The 12186-nt window shown below is 39.3% G+C and overlaps 1 protein-coding gene across 5 annotated transcripts in view; it reads right to left on the bottom strand.

Annotated features, from left to right (window-relative positions):
- The window catches only part of LOC109919692 (intersectin-2), a 134218-nt gene that overhangs the window by 68282 nt on the left and 53750 nt on the right, over positions 1-12186 (bottom strand). For 4 of the 5 annotated variants that reach the window (XM_048596667.1, XM_048596668.1, XM_048596666.1 and 1 more), the window contains one exon: positions 5530-5622. In XM_048596667.1, the coding sequence (XP_048452624.1) occupies positions 5530-5622 (93 nt within the window). Of the gene's footprint in view, positions 1-5529; positions 5623-10652; positions 10672-12186 lie in introns of those variants that run through there. The other variant, XM_048596664.1, reaches the window with a different exon arrangement.

The raw sequence follows: 12186 nt of genomic DNA, 5'->3' as shown, positions 1-12186 counted from the left end.
GTGAGAGTGGGTGACAAAATAATGTTTGTCTCAGCCGGGGGGGCGGGAGCGAGGAGGAGGAGATGGAGCAGAAGAGAGAATTGGGAGTATCAGGTTAAAATGTTGAAGCAACTGGAACTCAGTGCCAATATGAATTAGGAGGGATTCAAGACAGGGCCTCCCAAAGAAAGGACGTGGACATGAATGCCATCCAGTGCCTCTGTGAACTAGGTGTGACACAGCTAGGATTTTCTGAGAATAGCGTCAAAGGCATTGATTTGAAATTGTAATGGGTAAGCAAGCTTTTCAGAAAGCGGACACCAAATTGCTTCTATTGCAACAAATTTACTTCTTTTGTTTGTTTTAAATTGAAGTACAAGACAGCTTAAAATGTACGAGAAAAAATGTAGTGCAAAATGTTGAGTGTTTTTCGGGAGCTTGCCTCCTGGACCCACAGAAACACAGCTTCTATTCTGTACTGGCAACATTTGGATTTTTGCTTTTATGCATTCACGAAGGAATGTTGTGTTCACCTATCACAAGTCAGACAACCTGCATAAGATCTTCTTTTTGAATTAGAGGTTAATAATCAGATGCTTTTCAAGTTCTTTGCATTGTGTTAGCTCTACCTGCACCAGTTAATCAGGTTTTGCTTGTTTTCTGATTTGAAACATATTCCAGTGGCATGCACTGCACTCACAAAGGTTGGTTACTCTAACAAATATAATATAGTGATACCATTGCTTCCCTCATGGTGCATATTCAGTTATGAAGGTTTAAGTATACTGACTAAAACCTGCATAATGGCAAAGTCATGACAAAATCATTGCCAAGTTACAAAGCTTTGCCCATGTGAGATGCTTAAAAAGTCATGATCACTAAATTCAGCATTCACACCTTTAGAAAACAGTTCCTTCAGCATCGTTTATGTGACCGAATCTATCTGAGCAGTTACTGGTCTCTGGTTTCAAGCTTTGCAGCTGTTGACTTCTTTGTACAAAGTCACTCAAAGCAACTGACCCAGGTTTAGCATAAGCTTTAAGAATTAAATCATTAGCTTTAGTAACCAGAAATATAGAGTCTGCAGTTCTTATGCTTAAAGTTGGAATAAATTGTGATATTAGGTCATTTATGAGAATGACTCATATTTAAATTAAGAAAACTATTACCTAATTTAAAACAAAAAACTTAGTCCAATTTCTAACTGGAAAAATAAGTTATGAAGTGCATCATTATTCCAGTTAGCTGAAATAGATGGGCAAGAAGTATTTATCAACATCGCTAATACAAGCCAGTAAATCACCAGTCAACATCTTTACCATTAATCACCCTGGAAACAATGAAATTTTTGCAAAGAGGTAGAACTAAAAGAGGAAAAAAAAACTTCTCAAATACTCTGTATATTAGAATATGTTACACAAGGTGAACTGGCATCAGACTGTCTTGGAGAGATCGCCAGTTGGTCAACAGATGTTGGAGTGATGCGTAAACACTGACTGTGGACAGGAGAAACTAGAATGTTTTGTTTGCGTCTTGTGTCTCTGCACAGCAATACTAAGTCTTAGTCATTGGTGTGGATCTTTTACCTTGGAGACTCAAACAGAAATATAGTGAAATACAAACTGTGCCTTGAAAAGGAACAGGAGCTAGATACATTAGTGCAGCCAACTCAGGAGAGGTTGAGGGCAGATGACCATAAGAAATAGGAACAGGAGTTTGTTTGGCCCCTCGAGCCTGCACCGCCATTCAACAGGATTATGGCTCATCTGACACTCCTTGCGTCTACTTTCCTGTCACCTTAATTCCCCTACTGATCAAGAATCTATCTATCTATCACAGCCTTAATTACACAAGGACTTTGGCTCTACAGATCTCTGTGGCTACGAGTTCCAAAGACGCTCAATCCTCAGAGAAGAAACTCCTCTTCATCTCAGTCTTAAACTGGCATGCCTTCATTCTGAGATTATTTCCTCTGGTCCTAGACCCTCCCATGAGGGAAAACATCCTCTTCGTATTTATCTCGTCAAACTTCTTAAGAATCCTATATGATTCAATGAGATCATCTCTCATTCTTTAACTCCAGTGAGCAGTGTCCAATATTAATACTTCTGTTGTACAAGTGTCAGGCAATGATCATCTACAACAAGGGAGAATGCAGAACTCCCCTTGACATTCCATGGCATTACCACTGTTGAATCCCCTGTATCAACATCCTAGGATTATCACTAACCAGAAACTTAACAGGACCAGCCACGTAAATAATATGGCTACAAGATTCAGTTGGAGAGTAGGAATTCTGAAATGAAAAATATATCTCTCAGTTCAGCGAACCCTATTCATCATCTTTAAGCAAAGGTCAGATGAAATACTGCCCACTTGCCTGGATGGGTTTGGCTCCAAAAGAAAAATCAACACCATCCAGGGTAAAGCAAGTTCACATCATTGGCACCTCACAAACCAATTTAAAGAATCATGCTCTCCCTGCGAAACACACAGAGAAAGCATATCTAATACGTAAAAGAGGCATTGTAGCAACTCACAAGAGTCCTACACAACATCTCCTAATCTAGTGGCCAGGAGTTCATGAGTAGGAGATGCATGGGGACACTATCACTGCAAGTTCCTTTCCAAGTCACATACTATCCTGATTTGGACTTATAGTGCTGTACCTTTACTGCTGGAGGATCAAAACTGAAACACCCTTCCCAACATCATTGCAAGAGTTTCTGCACCAGATGGACTGTAGCAGTTCAAGAACACATCTAAACACCACCTTCTCAAGGGCAATTAAGCAGCGTTAAGAAAATCTGCCTCGCCAGGTATGGTCGCATTCCATGAAAGAATTTTTTAAAATATCAATCATTACAGCAAATACATAACACAGGAAGTTTGCAGTCCATTTCCTACTTTCCAATTAAGGAAATCTATAGAAAGAGCTTATGGTATGTAACCACTGTTCCCTGTAATTTTAATTGCTGCTGTGTAGACGTCCGAGGTCTGTGCACAGCAATGGCTTCTAGAAGGGGAGCTTCCCAAGAGACTGTGTGGCCATGCGGCTTACAGGGAAATCTGTACAGGACATTTCCATGTTCAAAAAGAGACCGAAGGGACCATGACAAATTAGTTAAATTCAATGGTAGATTTTTAAATTCCTAAACTGTAGCTTTATGGAAACGTTCTACAGTGTTAAGACGTAGGAAAGCGTACTATATTCCTAAGTGCCCAATACAATTTATTCTTAAAATAAAAAGATACCTTAAACCAAAAAAGATTTAAAGTAATATACTGGAATCATTCATTTTCAATACAATATAAAAATCAATATTTACTGTATGTTACAATGGGGGAAAAAAAACTATTCCTCACTGAAAAAAGCTGTACAAGCTTGTTCCAAATTGTGAACTCAAAGTAAAAAGTTAAATTAAGTAGATTCCAGTCAAACAGCAGTAAATTAAAGTTAGATGGCAATACTACTTCTGATGCATCAAGAAAGGCAAAGGGAAAGAGAAACATGAAAATTTCTGAAAAAGGCTCCAGACCCGAAACGTCAGCCTTCCTGCTCCTCTGATGCTGCCTGCCCTGGTGTTCGTCCAGCTCCACACCTTGTTATCTCAACATGAAAATGTTGTCAGGTTTGATCTCAGTATCTATTAGTTTTGATAAATCTGTTAAAGTTTTCAAAGAATGACAAGCAGATTTAAAGTCAAACCACGTTAACACTTCCACCAATTCTATCACTGAAATTCATCCAATGATGGATACTATACTCTTTGTAAATTCATAGATTCATACAGTGCAGCAAAGGCCCTTCGAGTCTACAATGACACGTTCCGTATGCAGTCAGCCCTTTTATAAAATTAATACCAGCCCAATAGTTCATCTAAAATTATTTTTAAATTTTAATAGGTTGTACTACAATCTCTGAATTACTTTTTTGTTGAGATGTTTACACATCAATTCTGAACTGTTGAGCTGGGTTTTATGATCAACTAACATCAATGAATGATCTAAACATCCCTGTGGTCTGGCCTTCACCTTTTCCAACTTAACTCTGGTGTCACGTCAATGGGATCTCTGGCATCCAGGAAGAGTGACATCATCAAGCAGGGTCAAATTAGTCACAGTCATACAGCACAGCAACAGATCCTTTAGTCCAACCAGTCCATGCCATCCGTAATCACAAACTAAACTAATCCTACCTGCCTGCACTCGGTCCATATCCCGCCAAACATTATCTAAATGTCTTTTAAACGTTGTAAATGTACACGTATTTACCACTTCCTCTGCTAGTTCATTCCACACATGAACCAACCCTAGGGAAAAGACACCTGCTATTCGCCTCATCTACACCCCTCATCATTTTAAAAATCTCCATAAAGGTCATCTCTCAACCTCCTATGCTCCAGTGAAAGAAGTCCCAGCATATCCAGCCTCCCCTTATAACTCAAACTCTCCATTCCCAGCAACATTCTGGTAAACATTTTCTGAAGTCTCTCCAGCTTAATAACATCCATCCCAAAACAGGGCAACCAGAACTGGAGACACTACTCCAGAAGAGGCCTCACCAGCTTCTTGTACAACCACAATGTAACTTCCCAACTCCTTTACTCAAAGGTGTGAGCATTGAAGACAAACATGTTAAACGCCTTTTTAACCACCCTGTCGACATGTGAAGCAAACTTCAAAGAATTATGTACCTGAATCCCCAGGCCTCTCTGTTCTACAACACTACTCAAGGCTCTACTTTTATTTGTGTAAGTCCTGCCCTTGTTTGTTTCACCAAGGTGCAATACCTCACATTTATCCAAGTTAAACTCCATCTGCCACTCCTCAGCCCATTAACCCAAGTGATCAACATCTCTTTGTAATCTTCATAACATTGAGAAGTTCTCACAGAAAACAAACCACAAAGTAAAAGGCACTGAGTGTAAAATTCATAAAAAGTGAAGGATCAAAGAGCATTAAAGATTAGGACATATCCATTAGAAGCCGAAGTACCAGAAGACTTGAACAAAAACCCTACAGTGAAATACAATGGACTTTTTAAATCACAATGGAAAGAAACATAACATCATAGAACTATAAGGTTAGTTTTTCAGGGCCATAGATATTATTTAATAGTAATTATGAGGTGAAGTTCTTGTCAGACTTATTTTTAAAACATTGCCACCTATGGAAATCTCAACATTGCATTGTGTCATGCAGCAAGGAAATCAGTGACAGCAAATTGTGGACTTTCACACGTAATAGTACATATGCAGATACAGAAAGTTGCTGCCAATTTCATAGAGTACTGTAATAACTGGAAACATTCAGTGTCACTGTCATTACAACTGTAAAATCTGGATCATTGATTTTTACTCGATTGCACTTTGTAAAGTGCAGTTAGACCACAAATTCTATACTAGTATAATGAGAAAACAACATTAACTTCAGACTACAGTTGTTGCATAGTAGTTGGCAGTCTCAGACAGACATTAAAAGTGAATGTTAAAAAAAAAAACTGTGCTTTAAAAGCACTGAGTTCTCAAAGTTCTAGTGGACACATACCTGAAAGTAACCCTCCAACTGGTTTAAGACTTAAAAATTGCTGGTCATGTTTGACTCGCTCATCAGAAGTGATAGCCCACATATTTGGACCACCTGCAAAACAAACATACACAAGTATGATAATTTAGCATAATAGCATAAGTAATTTGCAATTAAATGGACTGTACTTCACAAAAGGACGGACTTTAGCATCTCCATGTGGGGTGAAATTACACCTACTGTCCTTCATTCACAACGTTCATCCCTCAACCCCAAGGTCTTCACTACCCTCAACCTTACTTCCATAGCAGACTGGGACTCAAGACCCTTTTGCTCCATAGATCTGACTTAATTCCCTTGTCTATGGCCTCAGTCCCAAGGATTTGTTATTACTCATATTAGAGCACACATCCTATAGAAGAGTAGAGAACACTGTCTAACTAAACTTCTGTGACTCATTAGATGAGAACTTCCTCAAACCCAACATTTCACCATACTTCCAATTAAATTGTGGTAGTGGAGCAGGGACAAGTCCAAGGAAACCTCTGAAAGTTAACTTCAGTGGTCATATAAAATGTTGAATGAGGGACTAAGTTGTCAGTGTATATATAAAGATAAACACCAGGTGGCAACGCAGCAATCCTTCCCCTGAACTCAGGCATGATTGTCAAGGTGATCAAATGTATGGGCATTCAATACACAACGTTCAACAAAACCCAGGAACAAAGTTGTGCTGCAGAGATAACATTACACTTCTGAACTACAGGCCATTCAGCTTAGTGCCAAGGATGGCAATGATATCTAAATAAGTATAAAAAACAAAATTTTTAAAAGTCAGCACAGATTCTGAAAATCTTAGGTAAACTGACTGAGATCTTTGAAGAGTTAACAGAAAAAAAATAAACAATGGGAATGCATTGGATGCTACATATTTGACTTTTCAAAAGCCTTTTCATAAGGCACTGTGTGATAGGCTCATGACAAAGGTGGCAATGGAATCTGGAGACAAATAGCTACATGGTTAGAAATCTGATGAAAGAAACTTGAAATTCGAGGCAAAGAGTTTTTTTTCCAGATTGAAGGAAGGTAGAAAGCAGTGTTCCATAAGGATCAATGCTAGTGTGATTATTCGTAATTTACATTGTGTATTCTGATGCAACTGAAAAAAAAACCAAACCACAGAAATCTGGGCTCCCAGAATCTGTCCACCATATACAAGTTAGGAGTCAGCTGCAATAATCCCGACCAGGGTTCCCTCTCATTTGCTTTTCCGCAAGTGTCTCTGAGATCGACATATGACAATGGCTTTTGGAAGCAAAACTCAATGCTGCAATCTGCATTGGTGCACTGATCACAATGTGTAGAATGTCAAGGCAACTGCACACTTGCAACCACACAGCTCAGAAGGAACGTTGCACCCCACTGTCTGGATGGGTACAGCACTAACAACACTCAAGAAGCTTGACACTATTCAAGACAAAACAGCCCGCTTGATTCGTTCCACAAATATTCACTCACTCTACCTCTTATGGTGTTCAGTAGCAGCAGTGTGTATCATCTACAAAATGCACTGCAGAAATTCACCAAGGCCCATCAGACAGTATCTTCTAAACCCATGACTACCATCTTCTGGAAGGATAACTGTAGTAGATATCTGAAAACACTACCTCCTGCAAGTTCCCTCCAAGCCACGTCGCCATTTCTTCAATGTTGCTCAGTCAAAATCCTGAAACACCCTTCCAAACAACAATATGGGTGTATCTATACCAAGTGGACAGCAGAAATTCAAGGCGGCAGCTCACTACCACGTTAAGGACAACGAGGGACAGACACCAAATGCTGACCCAGCCAGTGATGTCTCTATTGCATGAGTGAATAAAGGAAACTGGTTTTTTTTTAATCTTTATGACACGAGCTACAGGCTGTCTAGCTGCAGGGAGCTAACACAGTACATAATGATAACTCTTTTGTTCTAGGTGCACCAGGTCAGCGGCATGCACACTTTTCTTTTGTTATTTGCTTTCTTTCTCTTCCTTATTTTTCAGAAGACATTCACACTTTGTTAATTATGATTCTGTGTGTACTTTGTCTAATTGTTCATTCTGATTGAAAATACAACGGCGGATCTAAAATGAGCATGCTGAACAGAGAATTTCTGTAGTGACTGGGAAGTGTGGTTTGAAATAATGATGGGAGCACCAGAGTTATATATTAAAATAAACCATCAAGATAACTGAAGAAGGGTCTAGGCCCGAAACGTCAGCCTTCCTGCTCGGCCTGCTGTGTTCATCCAGCTCTACACCTTGTGATCTCAGATTCTCCAGCATCTGCAGTTCCTGCTATCTCTAACGTAAATATCATTGAGTTCCAGTGTATTTGACCAAGTTGAACTGTAGTTATTTGTAACAAAATAATGGCAGGAATGTGCGCTAGGAAGGAAGCAGCTCAGGTTGTAAACCAACAGATCAACAAATTAACTTAGCAGATAATAAACTGATTGCATCAATTAAAATCTTTACTATTCTTCTTAAAATATATAAACCACAAAGATACCTTTCCTGCGCTAGCTCTCTAGCTCTCATAACATTATCCTTGAAACACTATTGTTTACTTCCAGAGAATGACAGAAGGTTGGCGACACAATATGATGCCATTTGGCCCATTGTGTCTGTGCCTGCTCAAGTACCAGCCAGCCAGTTTCCCATTTGGCTGTAGCCCTGCAGGTTTCAGCACTTGAGGTGCATATTTAGACACCTTTTAGATAAGTGTTTCTTCCTCTACTACCTCTTCAGACAGTGAATTCAAGATCCCAACTGCCTCCTGGTTAAACACACTTTCTTGATCTCCACGCTAATCTTTCTACAGACCACCTTATATCTTTGGCTCCTTATATCACTGACCTCTCTGCTAAGGTGAATAAGCCTTTTCCATACACTCTATTCAAGTCCCTCAAATTTCTCCTCCACCCCAGTTCGAAGGAGAGCAACCCCACTGTATCAGTTCTTTGTTCATAGCTGTATTTTCAATCCCAACAAATCTCCTCCGTACCCTCTCTACTGCCATTACGTTCTTCTTTTTAATGACATGCTCTGAGCTGCACACTTCCTGTGTAGTGTAACTTGGTATTTTTGCTGGCTTGAGATTGACATTAAATCAATCATAGATCATTCAAACTCCTTCAATGAAATTTTGAAATCAATGACATAAGACATAATTATAAGTCATAGAAGTAGCTCAATAGGTATTCACAGGTTACCAATATATCAGATGGATTGTCCACACAAGTGCATCTGTCATTCAGATTAATAAGGATCTCTCTTATCAAAGTATGGACGTCACGAAAGATATCTCAAACTGCTTTTAAAGCACAATGCATTGGGTGACTGTTTTCAAGTATCAAGTGTAATGTATGGTTTGTTGCTTGAAGAAATCATTTGTAGTAACCAAATATTAACTCTGTGCATGCCATGACTAGCAAGAAAGATTCTGACAAATAATCAGTCAAAAACTGAATTGCTTCTCCGTAGGGCCATTTAGTCAGGTCATCTTTGAGAAATATTTGAGGATTAAAATTTGTTCTCTTCAGTTTATTTTACAAACAAAAAAAAAACACTATCATTGTAATTTGGGTGTAGTTACACTGCCACTTTTACACATGTGAAAGCATTCCCAATTCACTGTGACACTGAGGTGACAGCATACTCAGAAGTCAGAACCTGAATTTAGTCGTAAAACAGGTGGGATGAGGGGTTTGCGCCATATCACATTATGTTAGCAAGGACTAGAATTTATATATGGAGAAATTTGCATTGCATTAGAAATGCCAGCAACAATCTTTCCTCAGAGTCCAGTTATTGAACTTCAAAACTGAATCCACTACCTTCTGTGCATTTTTAGATTTCAACCTACTTTGTGTGAAAATCACAGGAGCAATAATCATACCATTGCTATTGCGACGTTGTCACTTTAAGAGGTTATTTTGTCCTTTTCGTGTAAAGAGAGATTGAAGGATATTCCTAGCCTCTGACCTGCTCTTTTAACCACTGTATTTATACGGCTTGTCCAGTTCCATTTCTGGCCAATGGTAACCCCCAAGATGTTGATAGTAGTGGATTCAGTAATGGTAATGTCATTGAATGTCAAAGGACAATGGTTAGATTCTCTCGTTGAAGATGGCCCTTGCCTGCCACTTGTGTGGTGCAAATGTTACTTGCTACCTGTCAGCCCAGGCCTGGATACTATCCACATCTTGCTGCATTTGGACCTGACCACTTCAGTATCTGAACATTGTGTAATTGTCAGCTAAAGATGTTTGGTCCTCGGACACTATCTGGAGAAACTCCGGCAGAGATGCCCTGGAACTGAGATGACTGACCTCCAACTACCACAACTATCTTCCTTTGTGCCAGGTATGATTGCCTGGATGCCCACTGATTCTAGTTTTTCCAGGGCTCCTTGATGCCACAACTGATCAAATGCAGTCTTGGCATCTTGACAAGGGCTTCTCACCACAGGAATTAAGCTCTTTTTTCCATGTCTGAACTAGAGCTGTAATGATATTAGGAGCTGAGTGGTCCTGCTAGAGCATTGGTGAGCAGGTTATTGCTAAGCAAGAGGTTGATGAACTCTTCCACCACTTTACTGATGATCCCAAGGTAGACAAATGGGGCAGTAATTGGCCAGGTTGTACCTGTGCTTTGGGCACAGGACATGCCTGGGTAATTTTCCACACTGTCAGGTAGATGCCAGTGTTGTAACTGTATTAGAACAGCTTGGCTAGCGCCATGACAAGTTTGTAGAATCATAGAGTTCCTACACTGTGGAAAGAGGCCATTCGACCCATTGAATCCACACTGACCCTCCAAACAGCATCCAACCCAGACCCAGCACCACAACCCCCCCCACCACCCTAAGCCCGTAACACCATATTTACCATGGCTAACTCACCTAGCCTGTATATCCCTGGACACTGTAGACAATTTCCCATGGCCAGTCCACCTATCCTGCATATCTTTGGACTGTGGGAGGAAACCAGAGCACCTGGAGGAAACCCACACAGACACAGGGAGAACAAGTGGGACACAACTTCAGTACTATTACTAGAGTATTGTCAGGACCCATAGTTTTGCAGTATCCAGTGTTACCTGCCATTGTTGATATCATGTGGAATAAATCAAACTCGCTGAAGACTGCCATCTGGGATGCTGGGCAGCTCTGGAGAAGACCAAGATGGATCATTCATTCAGCACTTCTGGCTGAAGATTGTTGCAAACGCTGCAGTCTTATCTTTGCACTAACAAGTTAATCACTAAACCCCCTCATACATATAGACCAAAAATCCAAATGTTACTAGTTCAAAATCTAAACTCTAAAACATATACAAATCAAACATCGTAAATCATAATGATCACATGTCTCAGATATAGTAGCTTAGCATTCCAGAAAATGGGAAGAAAACAACATGAGGTGTTACAACTGTTTGCCAAAGATTGCATTATAGCTCTAGTTCAGACATGGACAAAAGAGCATAATTCCTGTGGTGAGAAGTCTTTTGATTGTCCTTGGTGTGTACCATCAGCAATAATGGTCACAGTCACCACGTACTTTTTAAATGTGCCTAGAAGGAAGGTGACAGAGTTAGATTGAACAGAAGTAAACTATCATGCTACTGTGAGATTATATAATAATAAGACAAATAGGATATCACCTTCTTAAAACTATGCTGACTCTTGTGGACTGTATTAAGTAACTGCCTTGCTATAACTTCCTTAGTAATGAATTCCAGCATTTTTCCTATGACACATGTTATGCTAATTGGTCTGTACTTTCCTGTTTACTATTTCCTTCCTTTCTTGAATAGAGGAATCACAAAATCAGACAGTACAGAAGAAGCCTATTAAGTCTGCACCAAAAAAACTACTCTAAATCTACACAAATCTCATTTTCGAGCACTTGGTCCAAAACCTTCTCATCCAAGTTCTTTTTAAAGGTTGTGAGATTTCCTGCCTCAAGTAGTACCTTCCACATTCCCAACACCCTCTGGGTGTGAAATTTTTAAGGGGATCTGTAACATAAATGAAAAACATAGAAGTTCAAAAGTAACGAACAATTTAAACTAATTGCCAATACTAGATGATTCAGAAACTTTATTACACGATGTAGCTATAATAAACCATTCTACAGGTTCTGAAATGAACACCATGATTAGGGGGTCATCTTGAATATAAATGATGTCACTGTAAAAAAATTGTTGTAATTACGGTCAACAAGTGTCTACATTAAAGACTGCTCTAAAACTGTACATTGTATATTCTGGGCAGCAAACAAAACTATTAAAAAGACAAAAATTGGCTGATAGAAACTTGTAGATGAGTACAACAAACCAATGTTGAACATTCGATTCACTAATGGGTAATGCAATAATGAAATCAACACAATCTCACACAATCACTTATTTTTGGCAAAGTGAAGAAAGGAAAGAAAAATGGAAACATGTACGAAACTCACAAAACAACAGATAGCCAAGCAAATTATAAATTAACGTACGATGCTAATTTCAAGCATCTACGTGTAGGGAAAGCATGTGCAATACAGCAAGAAAACAATATAAGTATGCAAAACCATAATGCAAAACAATCCATTATATACGAGGAAAACTATTCAAGCTATTTAGTGCAA

Source organism: Rhincodon typus, chromosome 5 (assembly GCF_021869965.1).
Source record: "Rhincodon typus isolate 14 chromosome 5, sRhiTyp1.1, whole genome shotgun sequence".
Taxonomy (NCBI): domain Eukaryota; kingdom Metazoa; phylum Chordata; class Chondrichthyes; order Orectolobiformes; family Rhincodontidae; genus Rhincodon; species Rhincodon typus.
The sequence above is the reverse complement of the archived record's forward strand: the minus strand, read 5'-3'. Positions and strand labels throughout refer to the sequence as shown.